The sequence below is a fragment of the Aethalodelphis obliquidens genome, unplaced genomic scaffold (genome assembly GCF_003676395.1).
Source record: "Aethalodelphis obliquidens isolate GAN/ISIS:26980383/991018 unplaced genomic scaffold, ASM367639v1 scaffold68, whole genome shotgun sequence".
Taxonomy (NCBI): domain Eukaryota; kingdom Metazoa; phylum Chordata; class Mammalia; order Artiodactyla; family Delphinidae; genus Aethalodelphis; species Aethalodelphis obliquidens.
In genome coordinates, this window is record NW_020838012.1 from 8383431 (window position 1) to 8407474 (window position 24044).

The window sequence follows — 24044 nt, forward strand, 5'->3', positions numbered from 1 at the left end:
TAGAAATATAAAATTCCGGCACTTGATAAAGAAACCATGTTTTTTTCTTCATCAGGCTTTCCATCTCTCATTGATGATCAATCCGTCAGTGACAATTAGGAATTGAAACAGTAGTCCACATAACTGTTCGTTTTATTTGTACCTGCAGATTCAAATAAACAATCAGAAGAAGTTTCTCTAAGTGTAATACTACTGGGTATGCAAAAACATACTTTTTATGTGTTTATTCCTCAGGTGCTTTATATAATTTCTTTGTAGAAAATAATTTCTTCTCCAAATATCATTTGAAAACATTTTTGTAGATAGATGGATCAAAGCATATGCACGAGAAAGGTTCGATTATTCACTTCAAACTCCCTTCTCCTGGTTTATGTTTCTTCTAACAGAGATTTAGTTCGTTGTCATACAAGTCCCGGGAAGAAGACCCAACTCTCACAGAAGAAGAGGTGAGTTTTGTTAGTTTTTATTTTATTTTATTTTTTTCTGCGGTACGCGGGCCTCTCACTGTTGTGGCCTCTCCCATTGTGGAGCACAGGCTCCAGACGCGCAGGCTCAGCGGCCATGGCTCACGGGCCCAGCCGCTCCGCAGCATGTGGGATCCTCCCGGACCGGGGCACAAACCCGTGTCCCCTGCATCGGCAGGCGGACTCTCAACCGCTGCGCCACCAGGGAAGCCCTGTTAGTTTTTAAGTAACCAGAAAGCTCATGCAATAGAGAATAGCACCTCCTTCCTTGAGTAAATGCACTGTCATGTTACCCTTCATCTGAGAAAGCTAAAGTACACTCTTAAGCATATGGTTGGAGATCAGGGTTTGGGGATGTTGCCTTTATAATGGCTCAGAGAGAGTGAATGGCAGATGGTAAGACAAGAAAGAGGACAAGATGAACAGGTCAGCTAAGTAAAGAAAACTCAGTAGGGAAGAAGGAGCAGAGAAAAATAGAAAGGGGAGGGGAGAAAATAGGAATGAGAAGAGAGAAATGATAAGTGTGGGAGCTTTAATCTGTCAGAAAGTCCCCTTTAGAAGGAAGTTAATAGTGGGTTGGAAAATACAGGAAATTGGAGCAGGTGGGTGTAGAGAATTTGCTCCAGGCTGGGAGACAGAGGGAGAAGGGCTTAGGAATTTGGGAGGCTGAGAGCAGGGAACTTCAGGAAGTACACGTCCAGCTTGGAAGTAGAGTCAGACATGGCCACCAGCAAGAAAGGATGATATATTCTCCCAAGCACCAGGGCTGAAGATTCACTGGTTAAACTTTCAGTGAGCATTAAAATTGTAAAAGCCACTATTTATTGTGTTATTATGTCAAGCTAGACTCAGAGAGAGCTGAACACCTTAATTTATCTAGCTACATATAGCCTCTTTCTGGAATGCCTAGCTTAGTAAATTTTGTACATGTACAAAAGTAATGTACCTATGCTGGTACATCACCTCCCATATAGGACTCTGAGTATTAAAATACGAAGCTACATTACAATCCCACATTGAAAGTTGAAGGAGCAGAAGTGCTTTCCTTAGGTGATGTTGCCCAACCCCCTCCACGTCTCCTGCTCCACGGAAGAGACCTGCCATCTATCCACCTGGTTGCACAAGCCAAAACCCTGGGGTCATCCTTAACACCCCATTTTCCTCACTGTCCTCAGATGCAGTCAGAAACAAGTCCCTTCAGTTCCACCTCCAAAGTAACTTTCATGCACCCCCCAACCCCTCTCCATCTCCACTGGGCCCTCCTCCCCTCAGGAGACTAAGGCAGGACCCTCCTACCAGGGCCTGTGGCAGCTCCTTTGCCTCCACCAGCGTTTTTCACTGTCCCGGAGCCATCCCATTTGGTATAAGAAATAAGGGAATTCCCTGGTGGTCCAGTGGTTAGGACTCTGTGCTTTCACTGCCGAAGGTGCAGGTTCAATCCCTGATCAGGGAACTAAGATCCCACAAGCCGTGTGGCCAGAACAACAAGGGGGGAAAGAAGATAGAATATAAAAGATCTGGAAACTAATCCTTTAAAATAAATGGAGGCAGTAAAATTTTAAGTTACTTTTCTTCTTATCTTACATTTGTTTGTGGTTTTTGAAAATAGGACCTGGTTATACTGATGAATGTTTAACATAGAATAAGGAACTGTGATTCCTGTGTATTCATTTTAGGAAGAAGATTTACAAAAAATAAATATGGAAATCATTTATTTTTATATTCATGTAATATAATGTTAGACAGTCCAGACTGAAACTGAGACCTGAATTTTAAGTACTATTATCCCAATTTAACAGAATGATGGGGGAAGGGTTGAATATAAAAAGGAGAGAAATGGGGAAAATGGAGTAGTTTATGAGAACATAATAACAATTTACAGACCAAATAATAATGATGAAAGATTTTAAAGAGAAAAATTGCAAAGCTAAATAGCAAGGGGGCTTGAAGAGAAACCTTTTATTTATATACAAAATAAAAATAATAGTCATAGGAGACAAATATTCAAAAGGAATATTAGAAGACTTGAGAAACGTTGATAAGAGTTCAAATTTCAAATGACAACCTCTGCACATTTGGTTCATGCTCAGAGATAATATTAAGTTGTAAGTTAATGAAAGAGCCTATAATCAAAAAAAAAAAAAAAAGACTCTAAGGCCCAAGAAGACCCAAGTACTTACAAAGAGTTGGGGGCATTAATGGCAGGGACCATGGGGAAGAAAGTAGGGAAGAGAAACAGAAATGGTGGTGAGGGGTCAACGCTCATTACTCTCACAGGTAAAGGTGTGTTTGTCCTCCTGATGTTACCCCTGAAGGTGAGGAATAAATATCTAGGATGCTGGTTCCCTTTATCACTGTCATCCATGACTTACCCCTTTATAATCTGTCCACATTTTTGGCTTGGACCGCCTTATAAATAAAAAGTTCCATATGTTTGCACCTCCCTATGAAAAGCAGAGGCTTTTTTTTTAATTCTTTCTAAATGGAAAGAAATTCCAATTCTTCCTTTTGAGAGTAGTATTTTCACTAAAACCTCTAAGGTGAGAATGTTAATTTCACAGTCCTGAAAAGGGTCAGATCAACAGGGCAAGCGTTTCCCAAAGATTATTTCTCTGACTCAAAACCTTTGGCTCGTCAAGGCCTGGCAAATGTGAGCCACCAGCCTGTAGTGAAAAGTCCTCATGCAAATGACCAGTTAACATGCGGCAGGCGTGTCTTAAGAAGCTTCGGAGGCCAGCTGGAAGCTTCCTGCACAGTATGTGAGATGTGTGAGAACAGGACATCTCTCCCTGTACTTGCAAAGCCAAGCATCTGTCAGGAAGTATGTTCATTTATTTCCTGGGTGTTTGAATAAATCAATCGCTGTGGCAAAGATAAATACAGGTAATGAAGGATATTCTCACCTATTTCCAAACATGATTTCTAACAATAAAACAATACCTCCCAAATCTCCTCATCAGTCCATTTACTCTATCATCCATTTTTCTAGCAAAGAAAATGAAATCTCTCCTGACATGTGTGGCTACATGAGGTACATTAGTGAGACTGGGTAGGTGTGCTTGGAAAATAGGCTGCTCTTCCCATAGGAAAGAGCATCCCATAAGTTGATTGTCTCCTAGCTTTATTTCTGAGTTGGCTGGTTTCAAATAAGAAAGAGTTTTCCCACTGAAGAAAATGTAGCCCCGTCTGTAAATGTATATTTAACCAATAGTATGCAGTGAAGTAAAAAAAAAAGAAAAAAGTGGAAAACGATACTCTGACAGATATAGGTATATGACCAGCCAGAATCCAGGAGCTACTCTTCAGATCTCTGTGGTGCAGGAAGAGTGGATCAAACAGTCTAGTTCAGTGGTCCTCACACTTTAGTGGACATCAGAATCAGCCCATCTGGGACCCCCCCGACCAGAGTTTGTGACTCAGTGGTTCTGGGGTGGTGCCCTAGAGTTTGCCTTTCCAATAACTGTCCAGATCCTGCTGCTGCTGGTTTGAATCGCACCCTTTTGAGAATCACTGGTCTAATGCTTTTTTTTTTTACCCTTTTTTGTAAAGTAGTCAAACCTTTTTCGCAGGTGAAATATCATTCTGATAAAGAAACCAAATAGAACCTGATCTGTGGTCAGGTCCTGGGGGTCTTGAGCTGCCCACCCCACCTGCTCTCCTCAAACCCATGAGGAGACCCAGAGAGGACCTGGTTTTCATAGAATTATGCTACTTACAAAGTTGTAGATGACACACATAATTCTCCTGGAGTTACGTACTCCAGGATTAGTACAGATAATGAAGAACCCATTTCTGGGTATATAGTCAAAGGAAGTGAAACCACTGTCTTGAAGAGATATCTGTACACCCATGTTCATTGCAGCAGCATTCACGATAGCCAAGTCATGGAAGCAACCCACGTGTCTGTCAGTGGATGAACGGATAAAGAAAATGTAGTTTTATACACACACACACACGTACGTACGTATGTAATGGAATAGCATTCAGCCGTAAAGAAGAAGAAAATCCTGCCATCTGCAGCAGCATAGATGGACTCGGAGGGCATTATGCTAAGTCAAATAAGTCAGACAGAGAAAGACAAATACTGTATGTTCTCACATATATGTGGAATCTAAAAAAGCCAGACTCATAGACATAGAGTAGAATGGTGGTTGCCACAGGCTGGGGACTGGGGGAAATGGGGAGATGTTAGTCAAAGGGTCAGACTTCCATCTGTAATAAGTTCTGGGAATATCCTGTACAGCATGGCAACTAGAATTAACAATACTGTATTATATACTTGAAAGTTGTTAAGAGAATAGCACTGAAATGTTATCACTACACACCAAAAAAACGGCAATTACGGTAAGGGAGTTGTTAACTAACCTTATCGTGGTAATCATGTCACAACATGTGTATCAAATCATCCTATTGCGCACCCTAAACTTATATGTGTTGTGTGTCAGTAATATCTCAATAAAGTCTTAAAGGGACACACACACACACATTGTCCTAAAAATCTAGCTTATCACTAAAAAGGGGGAGGGAGAAATCAAGCTTGAAGCTTGTTTATTCACTTCACCCTTTGTTTTCTAGATCTCGGCAATGTATTCATCAGTACATAAAAAAGGACAGCCAGGGAACAAATCAGGACAGTCACTCAAAGCACCAGAGTCCACCTATACCTCCATCCAAGGAGCCGCTCTGAGGTCGCCCTCTTCCTGTAACGATCTCTATGCTACTCTTAAAGACTTGGAGAAAATTCCCAACAGTGTCAGCACTCTTCCAGCAGCAGGGAGGCCCAACGGCGAGGAGCCCGAACCAGATTACGAAGCAATACAGACCCTAAACAGAGAGGAAGAGAAGGCTGCCCCGGAGACCAACAGCCACCACGGCCTTTTCCCAAAGGAGAATGACTACGAGAGCATCAGGGACCTGCAGCAATGCCGAGACATCACCAGGCTCTAGCAGCCCGGAAGACAACCCAGCTAGCATAGGACCAGCCGGCAGGGCCAGTGCTGTTGCAGAACACAAGAAGCAGTGTCAGCCACACTGCATATGCTGCTTCCGGAAAAGGAAGATGACTGGAGATGCCGAAACCGCTTCTCAGTTTGGAGAACAGTGAGGTACACACCCTACTGCCAGGGCACGGGCACACCCAAGCACACCTCCCTCATATACCCACACCCTCTGGAAGGATCCCAGCTGTCAGTGGTCTCACCCTCTTTGTGAAGAAAGCCACACAGTAAGGAAGAAAAGCACTCATCCGAAACCACCGCTCACCTGCCTGAAGCACTGCCACTCCCAGGGGCCGGGTTTCTCTCCCCTCTCTCCCCTTTCTGCTGCCTGCTACTAACGGTAAAATGAATGGCTTTTTTCCCCTTGAAATCTTCCAATTTATAATGGTTCATTCCAAGGATATTCTCCCACCAGCCTGGCCTTTGCCTTCAACGTGGGTGTTTTTCAATGGTAAGAAATTGTGGTTGCTGCTTCCCTACCGCTCCCCAGTCCTCTTCAAGCAGCTGCCCCTGGGAACCGGGACCGGCCAGTGGATAGGATTGGAGATGCCCCTTGAGCTTCTTAGCTCTTCATTCCTTCTGATTCGGGCAGTCCATGTCAGCAGCCTCTCCCAAAGTACTTGAAGTCATTGTTAGATGCTTTATTTTATTTTTATAGTCAAAATGGTTTTTTCCCCAGTATTTGAAACTCTTCAGAGCCTTCAATGAATATCGTGGTACTTCCATACTTCTTTTAGCCCAGAGCTCATTCCTCCAAAACAGAGAGCCTTAATCTCTATGTTGGGACACAGACCACATGTTTGGATGGCAGCCACGGCTTCCATTTCCCAAGGGCTGTGAACTTGAATGTGTATTTCTGATGACCCCCGCTGCCACACCAGCCGTGCGGGATTTCATACATGAACTGCTCCCCTAAGGTAATCTATCTGAGATTAAAATATAGACATTTATTTTTGTTATATAAATTTATAAGGTATTTTATGTTTAATGCCTAATTTCTAGAAAGTGCCAGATAAAATGTATATTAACTATTTTGATTTGATGTACAATGATTTGTATTCTCATTTTGAAAAGACACCATAAAGCACATAAGCTGGATAATTATGAGTAGTTGTTACCTTTTTTCTAACCAAGTGTTGAAAACACTGAAGGTTTTTAAAGACTTGACTTTTCAAATGGTACTTGGAGCTCCTGGTCAAATCATCCGGCTCACTGGAGAAATAAGTGGAATAAACATAAATGATCATTTTCAATGGTTTGTGGTGGGAAGTACTGAAATATTTGACATGCTAAAAATGGAAGGAGGAACAAGATATGACTAGGGATGACTGTGAACAATTAACCTCGAGAAGGTATTATAATTTCATTAAGTTTTAGCTACTTTTTTAAGAAAAAGGTGATGAATTCTGCAGCCTGGTGCTTGCAAATGTAAATTGCCTATTGGGACTTTTTTTTCCCCTTCATTTTACAAAAATCAGTTGCTGAAATAACTCAGATTGAGAGCTCAGCCTGGTTTGAATTTAATCATCTCTCTAGATTTTATAAGGCCAACATTGGGAAGCTTGTTCACTTTTCATTTTAAAATGAACCTGGTTGAAATGCTATTATGCAGTGTGGGCTACAGAAAAGGAGCTTTTCCTGCACTGCTAAAGAAAAATAAAAAGAGGCAATTATTCTGTACTGCTGTGACATCTGTGACTTTTCAGATTGAATAATCTTGCTGTTTTCACTCATTATGATAAAGAATGCAATTGGGAGGATGAAGCATCTTGAAAATTGTAGGGACCAGCTCCCGGGCATGTTTTTTTCCATTCCTTGCATTCATGGCTTGATTTTGTGACTGCTCTGTAATATGTTTCTGAAATTGTAAAGTAGCTCGGTTGGGGTAAATTGGTTGGTTGTCGTTATTTTTCAGTCAGCCTGGTCTCTCCCATGAAGACTTCATGTGTATAAGCACAATCATCATTGATCAAAAGATCATGGCGGAATAACCTTGGATTAGGGAGAAGTTGATCAGGAAGGTGCAAGGCCCCATGCTCTCTGAATTCACATCCTTTGTAAGCACTGGTTCGCCCAGTGAGTCTCATGGCTTAGTATGAATGAGTTTGACCCGACAATCTTGACTCTGTGGGGTTGCTTTGTATCTGGTGACAGCCATGTCACACTGCACACCTAGCATTGTGCGTGCTGCAGGCTTGTCCCTTATGAGCCCCTGACTGCTCAAAAGTTGTAATTCATGATGTCTTACTTATTGCCAGGGTAGTGGGTATGACCTCTAAAGGGTAAAACCACTTCTAGGTAGAGAAGCTCTTTATAAATAGTCATATCATCTTGAAATTTCATTATCAGAATTCCCCGAGAAGTTTCAAAACCAAGGCTATGCCTTATGGCCATAAAGTATGCAATGAAATATCTCTCTTGACTTGAAAACCTGTGCTAAGAATAAGTTGTGATGTAAAGTATTGAAAGGAACTCTAAGGCCCTCCAGAACAAATCCTAAAAGAATAAGTGATAGCACAGTCCGTGAGTGTTGCGGGGGGGGGGGAGGGAGAAGCAGAATAAACTTCAGGAGATGGCTCTGCTCTTCAGAACACTGGGTAACTTACTGAAGTATATTTATTGATGTAGCATCAAGGTTTGGACCCTAAAGTACAGTATTTCATAAACTTCATCACTTTTTACTTTATTTGTTGAAAGTGTGTACTGGAATCTTTGAGTTGGAAGCCTATGGCTTCTTTTAAAAAACATTGCATCCTGAATTAAATGCTACATAGTTTAAATATATGAAAGGATATTATAAAAAAAAAGAGTTTACTATATCTTTAAAATGTTGACGCCCATATTATGTATGCATTCAACTATAATAACCTAGGTAGGTGAAATTTATACAAAAAGATAAAAATAAGTTTAGGAAATTTTTTTTGGCGTATAAATCAGAATTATAAACCTATCTTGCCTAAAAGTAGGATCTTTGTTTTTATTCAGATATTTTGAAAGTTTTGAAGAATTTTTTTGTCCTGCTTTTACTATTTCTCAAATATTGTCAGCAGGGAAGTGTAACCTGTTTTATATGAAATGTTTGAGGAATTTTTTTTTTTTTTTTTTTTGCTGTACGCGGGCGTCTCACTGTTGTGGCCTCTCCCATTGTGGAGCACAGGCTCCGGACGTGCAGGCTCAGCGTCCATGGCTCACGGGCCCAGCCGCTCCGCGGCATGTGGGATCTTCCCGGACCAGGGCACGAACCCGTGTCCCCTGCATTGGCAGGCGGACTCTCAACCATTGCGCCACCAGGGAAGCCCTGAGGAAATTTTAAATTCTAGAAGAAAGTAATTTTTGCAAATATGTTTGCCACAAATTTTTTTTTCTTGCCCTGCATTAAATTACATCATTAGGGCTATGAAAGCTTTTAAGGGTACCACTCTTTGTGGGAAAAAGGCTAATTACTCATTTCTCTGCCCTTAAAATCCAAGAGTTAATTCTAATTGAATGCTAAATTAACAATAAGTAAACACAAAGAGCTGAAATTTAACCTCAGCATGTCACTAGATCTGTTTCTCATATTTGATTTTCATTTTTCGAATTAGAGCATTTACTTACTTTTACCAGTAACTATATAAAAAATATATATATATATATATGTTGTATATATATGATACACACACACATCCATATATACACACGTATATATATAAAGTTGCTCTGGTGCTTAATTAATTAGGGTACATCCTGTCATTTATTTTGAGTGTTTATCCTACTAGTGTAATGACTATTGTCATAAAAGCAGAATAGAAGAAACAGTTCTCCAATCATTTTCATTTGTAATTACAGGAAAACCATCTTAAGTTGCCCTCATTGAATTTTTCTAGTTAATGAATTCAGATTTTAAATTAGGTCCATCATTCTCTTAGCTGAAAAACAGTGGTACGTTTAAATAGTTTTATTCATGCAACTCCCTACATATTCAACCTGACAAAAGGGAATGAAAATAGGTGTCCTCTTCAGACAGGCGTTTGAAGACAGATTTGGCCGAAGGCTACAAGAGCCCCGTGAGCCAGGATGGCGCCATGGCCAGGTTACCTGCCCACCGGGGGGCAGAAGCAGGGACCCGTTATTACATGAGGGCATTTTATTTCACTGTCTTCAAAAACCATGAGATTTTAGCACAGAATCAACAGGCAGTGGTGGAGGATGCGGTGCAGAAGAGCCACTCTGAGATGGTGATGTAACATGGCTAGAATCCCAGAGCCTCAGTTCAAGACTGACTTAGGATTTTGTAAATGCTCCTTGTAATAGTTGCCATGAGTCCATGTGTTCTAGTGATGCCATTCTTCTGAAAGTGTTGATTTCTGGTACCCAGCTAGCTTAGCTTTGGCTGCGGGAAGCACAGTAGGTACCCATGGTTATTTCCTGGAAATCTTGGCAGGCTTATTGTACTGTGTAACTGGGAAAAGTTAAAGTGTAATGTTTAGTGTTAATAAGTGACTGATGTGAAAGTAGGAACATGTGTCTATAATATCCAATATGGCTTTATTTGCAGTGAAGTCTAAATTTCTTGTCCTGTAGTAGTATTTTCTTGCTCTGTGTTGTACCTTTTCTTAAATACATTATTCCTGACAGTATCATTAGATGAGTTGTATACACTTAGAAAGTGTTTGACTAGAAGAGATCAATCCAGAAACTGTGTTAAATTAGAGTCTTCATCTGGAATCACCATAGTAAATTAAATAGAATCATGGTCCGGAAGAGAACAAACATTCATAAAGGGTTTTTTTTTTTCCTACTGCTCATTTTAAAGTTGTATTTACATCCAGTCTCTGATATTTATAAAGTATTTCATTGTTTTTCCAGGTTCCTCTTTTATTTAACTAGGAAATAGTAGTTCAGATTTTTCTTAATGCCAGATGAAATGAGAAATACAATTTTTGCTTAAAAAAGGCAATTTTTTTAAAAGCATTCAATTTGGTAATCATTTATCTTAATGCAGTTAGATTTGACTTTTCTTTGCTCACCACTTATATGCTATGGGTGTTTTTTAACAAGTATTGTGCTCTGTCTCAGATCACCTTGTGTAATGGATTGTAAAGGTTGGTAATTGTCATTCCTCAGACTTCTGTATATTAAATTGGCAACAGTAAAATAGTTTAATGTCATTACCTCTTAAATATTGCATTGTATTAACACGCCTCATGTTTTCAGGGGGAGTTTGAAATATAACTAAACAAATAGGAATTTGCATTTCACTGTGCGTGCATTTTTTTCCTCATAAAAATAGTTTCCAAAAAAAGTGACATATTATCTGTTAGGTGGTCCCAATCATTTTCAAAGTACTCCTGTTACTCAAAAGTAATTCATGACAGTTAGCATCATTGTGACTCATTGTCTCAAAAAGGTCTGTGTAATAGTCAAATTGTCCAATTCACAAAAGAGTGGGAAAGTTGTTTTCAATATTGCGAGTGTTTAAACCTTCTGTCACCTTGCATAGCACCACCCCGGCCCCTCTGTGTCTGCTACTCCCAGTCCATTCCATTCCCTCTTTTCTAATACCAATTGCAATCTTCAGTATCACAGACCCGGCCTGGCAGCATGGAAACCGTTCCCCAGCACCTCCTGGCATGAAGACAGCTCTGCCCAGCTCACGTTTGGGCTATCTCGATAAGGCACAGATCCACCTGGGGAAGCAGATGCTGGGTGTTATTTGCCATGAACTTTGCTAAACCGTGTACACTCTTGCCCACATCTTTCGTGAGAATGGTTGGCACTAAGAAGCCATGGAGAAGAACTTTTTAAAAATTCTGTTGAGGACTCAGACTCACAAATGCAGAAAAATGAGCACTGTGCTCTAACCAGGTAAGCCCACAGGTCCCCTACAAGGTATTGAGATTGGAGGGAAATCCCTGGAACAGCAGACCAATAACTACCCATAAAGTAGAAGGGCACTGATTATTTTGAGAGGGGGAAAAAAAAAACAAACAAACTCTTTCCTGTAAGAATTAATCACTTCTAGAGTAAATTATGTGTAACATTTCTTAGCCATGTAGCTATTGCACCCCATCCCCTGAGAAACAGTGCTTATGAGTTACGTGAGTTATAACTAGTTTGAGCTCCTCTCCAGGTCTCAAGGAAATGAGAACGTTCAAGCATCTAACTCTGGAGTTACCAGATGTTGAACATAACTTGGCCATTTATAGGCAAAATCCCTGATGTTTGGTGATGTTAGGTGATCCAGTGGCTGAGGGTCTCACGTTCTGCACACCTGAGGATCCAGGATGTGTTTAGTTTTGATTTTTTTTAACCTTCACTCTCATCATAGCTTATTTGAATGGGTATTCTAGAGTGTAATATTTTTTTCCAAATTAACAGAACAGATATGTTCATTCTCAGTATACATTTAATTCTTAAAAACCTATCTAGTATATCAGTTAGGCACCCTTCACAGGACAGTTAAGGCTAAAACAGAGAGACCAGTCTTGTCCCCTGGAGCCTGCATTTCAGAACCGACTTGTTGCAACGTCTGGTTTTATTTTGTTTTGTTTGTTTTTTTAACTCAACAAGTGGGAAACAATGAGTGTAAACAAACTCTTTCCTTTTCCGTTTTTAAGCTTAAGGAGAAAAAGAAATGTAATTTTAGCTCCTCATTTAGGTAGTAAAGGCTTCCCTGACAGACAGCAGTGCCTTTCCCTAGGCGAAGAGACTAGAACCGAAGGCCTGAGTCGGTCTTTGAACAGTCCTTTGACAAGTTTTTATGTATTTTTAATGTCAAACCCATAGATGAACCTGACATGATGATCATGACCCATCCAGTAAGTGTGCTTGCTTTCTTCGCATTCATGCTTTTAAATATAAGCTTCTCTGTCTTTCCTGAGCCGCGCTCGAAACTTAACTCCTGTGGGCCCCTCCACGGCTGCCTCCTGACGTCCTGGAGGTTTGGCGGCACCATCAGCAGTGCTTTGCTCTCAGGGAGAAGCTCGCGGAACGTGTTGGGAAAGTTGAATTTTACATCCACGTCAACAGGCGTTTGAAAGAGTCCTGTATGCCTCAGATTTTTGACCCTTCTTAAAATTTTTTCTTTATTTTTTTTCTGAGTACCAACTACATATTTGATTCTCAGGGGGTGGGTAGGGCAGGAATTAGAAGTAAAATTTGAACTAAGTGATGTGGGAAAGACTTCCTGCCCCTGTGTGTGTGACTCTGGAAAATATTTTATTCCAATGCCCTGCCTACCACTCTGAGTCTCTTGAGAAGCACACCGTAAATGTATATAAGATTGAGAAAGAATATCTCAAAGACTTAAATTATTGTTTAGGTATTTTTTTCTTTGTAAACTCAGGAATAAACCTGGTTTGTGCGTGGCAGAATATGGCTACCAAAGCTATAATTTGTAGGTAACTAGGTGCATTCTTTCAAATATATTTCATTCTAACTTTTTTAAAAACTGGGGAAAGAAACTCCTAGTAATGAAAAAACAAAACCAACAAGAGACTTCCATAAACTCTTTCTAGAAGAACATAGTATCAGTCTAACCTCTGCCCCAGAGTGTTTGTTTCTTGCCTATAGTATTTCAACAATTTTTATGGGAGAAAAAAATGCACGTTTTTATGTCTTGGAAAAATGAACTGAAGTATTGAATTAAATTCTCAGAGGGGACAATTTAGTTTAAAGAGAAGCATTGGTTTTGGAGATCAACTCATGGCTCTGTGGTCCCCGTTCCAGCACTGACTTTACTGTGTGACCTTGAGCAAATGATTAACTACTCTGTGCCTCAGTTTCTCCATATACAAAATGGGGATAATGATACCAACCATTGCCTACCTCATAGGGATGTTATGGGGACAAATGAGATAATATAAATACAAATGCTTTGAATTCTGTAAGAAAGGTGCTATATAAGTTGAAATTGTGTTGTTTTTAGTGATCCAATTATTAATTATGTTTAGGGTTTAAATAATAGCAATACTGTTAGTCATGTTAAGAATAAGTTTCAACTTGATTCATATTTACAATTCTCTTCTGTGGCCAGATCTTGATCATTTATCCAGTAATGGTACCTAAGGAACTGAAACGGATATTTGTTTTCTGTGTATTTTTGCCCATAGTATTTCTACGCTGAATGTTCCCAAAAGGCTGGAGTTCAACTTGTCCTATCTTATAGTTTACATGTAATGAACCTTACTCAAGCTGTATATAAAAGTATAATTACATGTAAATAGCAGGTGCATTGTAATTAAAGGCACTTATCAACTTGTCTTTGTTCTTTTTTAATTGCAATAAAGTTCAGTTTTACATAAAAGCTTGTTAACATTCATTTACTATTTGGGAAGATCAAGAATGGCTCATTTACATGCCCTTAGGGCATCACCAGGGTTTGAGGGTTTTAACAACCAACTCACCACCTGGCAGGAAGGAGGTCGTGCCTGATGAGCAGGCTGTGCAGTGGAGTGATTAGAGTCACCGACTCTGCAGAAAAGGACCTGAGTTTGAGTCCCAGCCCCATGGTGACTTTGAGGAAGCTGGGAGACTTCTCTGTACCCCTGGGGGTGAGGGATCGTAGTGAGGGATCGTAGTATAGAACCTACTAACAAGGTCGTCTTGGTCATCCCCAATGAGGGACTGAGCATGGCACTGGAAGATGCTAAATGCTCTGTAAATGCTAACAGACCCTTTTCACAAGCCTGGGAAAATGTTGGTGACATCTACCCACAGGGCCAGGCCATTCCTGTGAAGAAATGCAAGCTGAGAGCAAATAATGCCCCAGGCCATGAGGAGAGCTCACCTGCTTGAGGGCAGAAAGGGGTGTAACCCAGCAGGAGGTCTCAGAGCAAATGGCTTCGGTCAGCATCTGACCTGGTTGCCCCTTTCCTAATCACCAAAGACAGACCTGGAGGCCAAAAGGTGAAGCGAGGGAGGACTCTCTTTGGCATGCTCCTGTATCATTTGTGTTTGTGCCCCTCAACTCCAGGATACCCCCAAACCCACAAATTTCCTCTTATAAGACACCCCGGACCTGACACCCACCCACCCCCCTGGGCCTTTCCCATGCTCCCTTCTTTGGCCCCTTCGCATCTGTGCAGTTATAAGTACTTACCCTGTTCCAAATTTGCCCTGGACTGACCTGCTTATTTCTAAGGAACCAATGCCTCCCTGTACAGTAAGTTACTATCCTCACTTAACTCCTAGACTATCGACGGTTTAAGGAGTTTGCTGCCTGTCACAGTCTTTGGCCCAAATCACCCTTAACGCACCCTTGACTCTCATTATGAACATTGCAAATCCATGCACCATGTCTGAGTCTGAGCTCACCCTGGCGCTTTGCTTTCTCGCACATGATGCAAAGTAATGATGGCAACCTCAAGGAAAAAGCAGGAAGAGCCAGACCATCTCCGTTTCAAACTCCTCCTTCATTTCTCACCACGTGGGGGAATTTCCTCTCCTCTCCCAGAGCTGTCCGGCCCAACACCATTCTGTGTGCTGAGGCTCTCAGTTAAAAGTTTGTCCTGAGTCTTTGGATCACAGAATCAGGTTTCCCACCTGGGCTACCTGGGGAAACCGACTTTCTAGGGCTTAGCAATTTGGTCGATGTTCAGTCACTTATGGAATGGAGTAGTTTGGGCAGTCCTGCCGGAGGTGGGCTGCCAATTCTAGGACGTGTGTTCATGAAGGGGACTGGAAAATTCTTAGGCCCTAGTTAAGTTGAGCCAGACATACTCCACCCTTGTTTGCTATTGTTAAAAATCGTTCATTGGTCTACCTTTCTACCTCTGTGAAACTGCACTATGATCGTTTTTAATTATTTTAATGACACAGGACACTACTGTCCCTTAAAATCACCATTCTGAATATTTGCTCTCATCTAAGATGATTCTTAAAATCTCAAGGCTGGACCTTGAGGGCTCCAGAGCCAACTGTTTACCAGGCATCACATCTGTTTCCAAGATTTCTCCATCTGTGTGTCCTGATGTCATCTCAAATGTGATCATTCTGGAGCAGAGAGCATCTTTCCCAGCTGCACCCCTTACCCTTTGAGGCACGGTTTAACTTCTAAGTGTTCCCCGTGGCATATACCACAGTTTCCTGCACACAGCAAGCATTAAATAAGTGTCTGATCTGATTTGAATTCTCATACCTCTCTATCATCCATAATCCTATGAGCCTCTCTTAGACTAGTGTTTATGAACTGTTAGGATTTTATACTTGAGCTCTTCTCCTCCCAAAAGTCTCTCTGTGACTGTGAATTTCTGAAAAGATGGCAGAGTGACAAGGTAGGGATGTCCTCTAAGTGAAACCAGCTCCAAAACTGATGGCCAGCGGAGGAGGGGAAACATCTGACTTGTAGATAAACAGCACCACAACCTGGCAGAGTTGTCTTCTAAAACAGAAAAGGCATTCAAAGCAAACAGCTTTAAATGCTCAAGTCCAAAATAAAAAAAATAATACGAATTGCAACATCAAAGTAGAGAAACAAGATAACAGGAAAACGAAACCACAGAAAAACCACTTATTGATTCAGTCCATAAATTTTTACTGAGCACTTACTAAGTGCCAGGCCCTGAGAAGCAGCATAGAAGAAAGACAAACTCCTGCCTCATCGAGCTCACCTTCTGACAGCCCCAGGGCTTACCTTTAAATGCCTGACATGCACATTTAAATTCTCAGGGTGTTCACTATCTCAGTATCTCAGCTGGTTGCAGCAAGTCTCTGGAGATCCATGTTAGATACCAGGGTCCAGAAAGGCCTCTGTGAACAGTTTATAGTTAAGGTGAGACTGAAAGGATAAGCCAGAAAGAGAGCGTTCCAGGCATGGGACAAACCAACTTCCATAGTGTCACCAGGATTATCCTTCTAAAAAGCAGGCCTGTTTTGGTAGGGAGAAAAGGAGAGACTTCCTGATAAGGTAATTATTAAGTACCTACTATTTCCTAGGCACTATTCTAGACTCTGAGGCTACATAGTACATAAAACAGACAAGAATTACTGTTCCAATGAAGCTTATGTTCCAGTGAAGGAAGAAAAGAATGATTTACCAAAACAAATTCCAGATCATAAATGTGGTGAATGAAATAAATAAGATAGAATAAAGTAAATAAAATGAAACAGAGAGAAAGTAGTGGTTTGGCGGTGAGTGGTGGGGGGAGTGGGAAGGGATGACATGTTTTATCTTAAGTGAACAGGGAAGACCTGAATGACCAGGAGGAGCCATACAAGATTTGGGAAGAAAAACATTCCAGGAAAAGAAAATAGCAAGTGCAAAGGCCCTGGGGAGGAAAAGAGGCTGGTATGTTCCAGGACCACAAAGGAGGCTAGGGTGGCGATAGCACAGCAGTGGAGAGTAGTAAAAAGGGAAGTCTGAAAAGGTGGGGAGAGAGCCCATGCAGCTGAGTAGATTAACATACAGAATTGCCCTGTGATTCTTGGAGCAAAGAGAAACCATTGAAAGAGTATAAACAAAAATTTGGGGACAACTGGTTTTCCATATGAAGAATAACATAAAATGGGACTCTCAATTTCTACCATAAATGAAAATAAATTTCATATGAATTAGAGAGGCAATCATAAAGAACAAACGTAATAAAATAATAACCTATAACAATACAAACGTGCAATTTCTCAGACTCAATTCTATATGTATTTAGTTGTATTAGCTCATCGGATCTCCAAAACAACTGCAGTGAGTTAAATACCCTTAAATACTTTTACCTGTACGAATGACCGAGCTGAAGCACAGAACTGTTGACTAAATTACCCAGCTTTTAATGGCAAAGATAAGATTTGAACTCAGTTTCACTGCAGGCCTGAGTTCTTAATCATAATGGTTCTATGGGAGATTTTTTATCATCGTTTAGAACCAAAGGATTTCTTAAGCAGCTGACCCTTGAACAATGCGGGGAGTTAGGGGTGATGCCTCCCACACAGTTGAAAATCTGAGTATGTATATATTTATAGTCGGCCCTCCCCATCTGCGATTCCATGTCCTCAGATTCAACCAATTGTGGATCACATAGTACTGTAGTACCTATTTATTGAAAAAATCTGCACGTAAGTGGACCCATGCAGTTCAAACCCGTGTTGTTCAAGGGTCATCTGTCCGGAAAAAGCACACATAATAATACCTTTTAAAGGACACGGATATGTCTGACTCTATAACTTTACAAAATTTCTTTGTAAAGGTTTAAATATATGCATCAGTGTAAGATGCAACATATGTAAGGACAGAATATGTTGTTTGCTGTTTTGTTCGCTGCCATATTCTCGTTCCCCCACGAGTAGTGTGCACACAGTGGGAGCTCAGTAAACATGCGTTGCAAGGAGGGATGATGGATGGGTGGAGGCTTGTGTGGGCCATTGTCCAGGCTCTATGCTAGGTGCTGGCAATACAAATGTGAATCAGACAGACTTCTCCATATCCCCTTGAGCTCTCAGCCTTGTGAGTGACGTAGGTAACATTTGCAGATACAATGGCAAGGAGCCGAGAGGCTTCAGTCTGAGGTACTTGGAGTTTGTACTAGAGGATGCTGAGACCAGTTTGGACAAGATGAGGGCTTGACCAGAGCAGAAGGAATAGGGAAAACAAAGATGCTAATTCTAGACATAAATAGGTAGTAAAACAGAAGGGATCTGGTGATTGATAGGTCTAGGGGATTGGGGGCATAGAAGAAAACTCTTGGGTTTTTGGATAGGTGATGGTAATATTAATGCACTAAATACAGAAGGAGAGGATTTGAAGGGGGATAAATAATGATTTCAGTTTGAGCTTTGAATACCCACATCTCCATTTCCACAACTAGTAGTGTAATATTTACCTATTTGTTTTAATATTTACCTATTGGTTTCATAATTAATCAATAATATTGCTCTGATGGGCTTCCCTGGTGGCGCAGTGGTTGAGAGTCCGCCTGCCGATACGGGGGACACGGTTCGTGCCCCGGTTCGAGAGGATTCCACATGCCGCGGAGCGGCTGGGCCCGTGAGCCATGGCCGCTGAGCCTGCGCGTCCGGAGCCTGTGCTCCGCAACGGGAGAGGCCACAACAGTCAGAGGCCCGCGTACCGCAAAAAAAAAAAAAAGAAGAGATTTGCCGAAAACTCATAGTTCTGTTCCATCAACTTAGTTTACATTAACCCCAGCCCCAATGAATAAGTGTTATGTTACAATCACTGCCAGCGCTGGATGAAAGAATCTCCAGTCGCCTGAATGAAGACTGTGGTAGTAACTGGGTAGAGGCTCAAGAGAGCCGAGAGCTGGCCGGCGGCTAGCAGCGAAGTAGAACTCACAGGGAATTCAAATCTCTCTACTGATCAGTCCAATAAGACCCAAGTAACAATTATTAAATTGAGGTAAAAATAATTTTCTCACAAACATATTCCCTACTCTCTTACTCATTACTCATTAATGACTGGGGAGCTTTTGAAAACTAAATGTTTTTAGTTCGGAAATTCTTGCTGTCAATTATGATTACTGTTAGCGTTTTTTTCTACGTAGTCTTCGATCCTGCGGTGCTTCTCGCTTCATTCTTTTCCATAACTAGTTGGATCCGGTGACCTTCAATTGTCCCTCGTGACTTTCACTTGCTTATCATCTACATCTTATTATATGGGGAAGGGTAAAACTAACAGATTGACTGTTCCTCAGGAAAATGTTAAATATTCATATCCCTTGGCACGAGTGGTTTCCCACCGAGTCTTGCAAAAAGCAGCCGTGTGCACGTGGGGCTCTGCCTTGACTGACCTGAAGTAAATGCCCTTTCTCCCTGCCTTGAAGATGACTCGCACACCCAAGGCTCTGTGACCAGTCTGCACGATGTCAGCTACGGTCATGGTCATGCACTTTTGAAATGTAACAAAACCGGCACTGGTATATAGTGGGAAGTCCCAGGTTGTCCCGAGGTTTCTGTGGAGTGTCGGGGCTTTGGGGACACCCCACTCCTTGTTAGACCATCCCTCTCTCTTTCTCCTTCACCCCAGCAGCTGTTCTCCTTCCTGTTCTTCCATGACCCAGACCCCACTTTTTTTTTTTTAACATCTTTATTGGAGTATAATTGCTTTACAATGGTGTGTTAGTTTCTGCTTTATAACAAAGTGAATCAGTTATACATATACATATGTTCCCATATCTCTTCCCTCTTGCGTCTCCCTCCCTTCCACCCTCCCTATCCCACCCCTCCAGGCGGTCACAAAGCACCGAGACGATATCCCTCTGCCATGCAGCTGCTTCCCACTAGCTATCTACCTTACGTTTGTTAGTGTATATATGTCCATGCCTCTCTCTCGCCCTGTCACAGACCCCACTTTTTAAATTTCCCTCGAAATCACTCACACAAAGCGCTTCTGAAGGTGACAGATGTCGCTGCAGGTGAAAGTTAGAACCGCATCTTAAGCATCTCAGCCACGCCGCAGGTGTTCCTCGCCCGCGTTCTTCCTCCCAACACTCTGGCCTCCCAATCTCCTCATTTGAACATGCTGTGCGATTGCGTTCTCCGCTCCCAGTGGAGCCCGAGGCCTTCCGTTACACGTTCCAAGACTAATTAATGGGCTCCCAGATACAAAAGATCATCTACTCTGGGGCTCCCTCTTTGCAGCAAAGACAGGCAGTAGTTTAACAGTTGGCTTCTTCTTTTCCACAGAACAGCCTGTGCTGAGCTGCATAACTGGGTCAACAAAGTAGCCACATCAAAGTAAGGCATTTAACCAACCCACTGAAACTGGATCTTTGTTTGCTTAAAAAAAAAAAAAAAGAACCCAGACTGCACCATGTGGCCCCGGTAATAAATATCATTTAAGTCCTGTTATGTCCAGGGACATCTCTATGCACCTCTGCACACGGGTCCTTCACTCCCCACTCCTACTTCCCACCTCCACACACAGGGCCAACTGAGCGCTGGCCAATTGATTCCATTCAATCTTTCATTCCTCAAATAATTACTGAGTGTTTAATGTGCCAGGCACCATATTTCCCTCTAAAAGCAGTGGGACTACAGTTGAAGAGAGTGGGGATTAGTGTCCGATTCCAAGTCAGCTTTTGAGAAATTAAATGCCATCCTGTGCGTCTGGGACATGATGATGAGGTAAGATTTCCACCACAATCAGCTTAGTCTAGAGTCTGGGTTACCTTGTCCCACCCCCCAAGCCCGTCAGGCTCCACAAACAGAATATTAGAGCTAAAAGGAATCTCGAGCTCACCTAATTCATCTGCCTCCTTTTACCATGGAGGCCCAGAGGTTTAGTAAGGCAAAGTGATTTTCCTCTGAAGTTCCCCTTCGTAAGTCATACACAGCTCTTGGAAGGCACTGCAAGAAAGGGTCATGGGAGAGGCAGTGAGGGGAAGGGGGCATCTGCAGCCTGGCTTTGTGTCAAAGACCGGAATTCAAATCCCAGTAATGCCACTTGTTTGCCATTTAACCTTTGTCAGGGTAACTGGCCCCTCTGTCTACCTCACCCTGCTCATCTCTAAAAATGGGACAACACTCACCTCAAGGAATTACATCAAATAATATTTATGAAACTGCCTGACATTTTCCTCCCAACACATTTAGGCCTTTTTTTCCTTCCTTCAGAGACCCTGTCCCTTTATACTGGAAAAAACAAAATGTGCCCATTTATCACCATCAAGACTCTTTTTTTTTTTAAATTTATTTATTTGGCTGCGTTGGGTCTCCGTTGCTGCACGTGGGCTTTCTCTAGTTGCGGCGAGCGGGGGCTACTCTTCGTTGTGGTGTGTGGGTTTCTCATTGCAGTGGCTTCTCTTGTTGCAGAGCACAGGCTCTAGGTGTACGGGCTTCAGTAGCTGTGGCACACAGGCTCAGTAGTTGTGGCTTGTGGGCTCAGTAGTTATGGCTCATGGGCTTAGTTGCTCCACAACATGTGGGATCTTCCCGGACCAGGGCTTGAACCCAAGTCCCCTGCCTTGGCAGGCGGATTCTTAACCACTGCGCCACCAGGGAAGTCCCATCAATACTTCTTTTTTTTTTTTTTTTGCGTTACGCGGGCCTCTCACTGTTGTAGCCTCTCCCGTTGCAGAGCACAGGCTCCGGACGCGCAGGCTCAGCGGCCATGGCTCACAGGCCCAGCCACTCCGCGGCATGTGGGATCTTCCCGGACCGGGGCACGAACCCGCGTCCCCTGCATCGGCAGGCGGACTCTCAACCACTGTGCCACCAGGGAAGCCCAGCCATCAAGACTTTTAATGACCTTCTTCCCTTCCCCCACCCAGGTCCTACACAAGCACTCACATAGACACACGTACACACACACACACACACACTGACTCCCTCGCCACGGGCACGGGCCATCATCCTGCTCCGAAGCACTCACAGTGGTGGCAGCCGCCCACCCCATGAGGGGCTCTCTGTTAACCTCAAGGTCTGGCTTAGGTTTCCAGCCACCACCTGCCAGGTCATACCCTCCCTGTCGGCGCCCGCAGGCCCAAGAGAGGGTGCAACTCCAGACAGTACAACGGAGACGCTTCCTGTCTGGCTTTAATTAATTTCTTTGTTTCCCTTGAAAAGACATCTTTAGTTGTCTAATCCACACTGTGTTTTGGCTGCGGTACAAGCCTCTAATTCAGCTGCGGAAAGCGGTTCGCTTCTAACTTAGCGTTGGAGAGGTGAGAAGCAGCCCCCTTCTCCTGGAATCGGAGGCAGGAGCAGAGTGGTGGGCGGTGCTGGTACTTCTGAACCTACCAGGCAGGGTGTGGAGGGATTAGAGTTTCTCCATTTCTGGGTTCTCAACTCATTTAGAAATATTTAGAAAACAAACTGACAGAGTGCAATAATAAGATACTCCCTCATCAGTCCAGAATCGCCCAACTGATATACTGTGTGTGCGTTTTAGATCAAACAATGCAGGTAATAACAAGAAAGAACATGTCGGGGTCTTCCGGAAGACGGATCTAAGGGCCACCAGGGGGATCTTATCAACAGCTGTAGAAATTCAAGGAAGGGCTTGAGCCCTCTCAGTGCTAAATACGGAAAGAGCAGCTCCACAGATATGGCCATCACCTGGCAAGCATTCGGTTGATATTTGTTAAACGAATAAATGAATGGAAATGAGATAGCCACACTTCACCATTTTCATTCCTGTCATGTGTATTCTCGTGATCACACCTTATGAAAGACTCTTCTCAAAAACCTGAGTTAGATTCCTAGTCTCTATAACTCAAACCACGATTTCCTAACTGAATAGCAACTTGTACTTAATTCCTTCCCAAACTTGCTAGTAGCCCTCTCCCTTGACGGTGGCTTTCCGCCGGGCTCAGACACGATGGAGGTGGGGTGTCTATTTCCCTTTTCTTACCCAAATCTACTTCTCTTACTTTACCCCTACTTGCTACTTCAGGCCACTCCAGAGTCTGGGGAGAGGGAAAGCACAGGAAAGGAGGGTGAAAAGAAAAGAAGGAAAACACTTTTAACCTAGCGGCTTAGTTTCTCTGCCACGGCAGGCATCCACATTCTGGCTTTTTTTTTTTTTAACATCTTTATTGGAGTATAATTGCTTTACGATGGTGTGTTAGTTTCTGCTTTATAACAAAGTGAATCAGTTATACATATACATATGTATATTCCTTCTTGCGTCTCCCTCTCTCCCACCCTCCCTAGCCCACCCCTCTAGGTGGTCACAAAGCACCAAGCTGATCTCCCTGTGCTATGCGGCTGCTTCCCACTAGTTACCTATTTTATGTTTGGTAGTGTATATATGTCCATGCCACTCTCTCACTTTGTCCCAGCTTACCCTTCCCCCTCCCCATATCCTCAAGTCCATTCTCTAGTAGGTCTGTGTCTTTATTCCCATCTTACCCCTAGATTCTTCATGACCTTTTTTTCTTTTTCTTATATTCCATCAGTGGGAACTTCAGAGATGGCCAAAGGGGACAGATATACTGCACCAGAGTCAGCCTCTCGTTCCTGGCATCAGTTCCTGCCCCCATTGCTAGCCCCCAGCCTCACACAAGGCTGAGTGAGGGCCCCAGTGGGCAGGTCTCCAGGGCTGGGTTCTTTTTAATTGGTGTTCTTGGGTGCCTGTGGGCACACCCTCGTCCCTGTCCCACCCAGCAGTGCAAGTGCAGCTGCTGCCTCTCTCCTCACCTGCTCTCCAGATAGCTCCTCCAGCCTCCCAGCTTCTGGTTGTCAAGGTCAAGATCAGACCTGGTCTTTGGGGGGTCAGTTCCTCCCAGGGCCTCTCACTTCATTCACCACCCCACCACACCCCCCAGTGGCTGGGCCGAGATGGGTGTCTGAGGATCTGCCCCTCAGCCAGCCTTCGGCTCCAGCAGGAGAGGCCAGCCCACCCTTGCCATAGACCTTGCCAATCACTACTCTCAACTCCCCTCACCAAGCTTGGGGAGGGGTTAATAGTCCCTGCAGTGCACACAACAATGGCAAGAGAAGAGCCAAAGCACTTTATCCTCCTGAGGGTGCAGCTACTGCTGCTTTCCATTGCAAAATCCCTGGCTTTGTGTATTTCTGCAACATTCTAATGATGCAGAAAGAGGAAAAACTGGTTGCTCTGTCTGCTTCTCTGCAACCAGCATGGGGACCGCCACAGAACTGGAGTCAACTAGCCTGGCCTACCAGCTCCTCTCCTGCTGGCCGACATGCT

The 24044-nt window shown here is 42.9% G+C and overlaps 1 protein-coding gene across 8 annotated transcripts in view; it reads left to right on the plus strand.

Moving 5' to 3' along the window:
• The window catches only part of PAG1 (phosphoprotein membrane anchor with glycosphingolipid microdomains 1), a 143728-nt gene extending 129980 nt beyond the window's left edge, over nt 1–13748 (plus strand). For 5 of the 8 annotated variants that reach the window (XM_027089771.1, XM_027089775.1, XM_027089772.1 and 2 more), the window contains 2 exons: nt 387–446; nt 5040–6559. In XM_027089771.1, the coding sequence (XP_026945572.1) occupies nt 387–446; nt 5040–5411 (432 nt within the window). In that variant the 3' untranslated portion in view covers nt 5412–6559. Of the gene's footprint in view, nt 1–386; nt 447–5039; nt 6560–11021 lie in introns of those variants that run through there. The other 3 variants (XR_003429364.1, XR_003429365.1, XR_003429366.1) reach the window with 3 other exon arrangements.
• The last annotated feature ends 10296 nt before the right edge of the window (nt 13749–24044 follow it).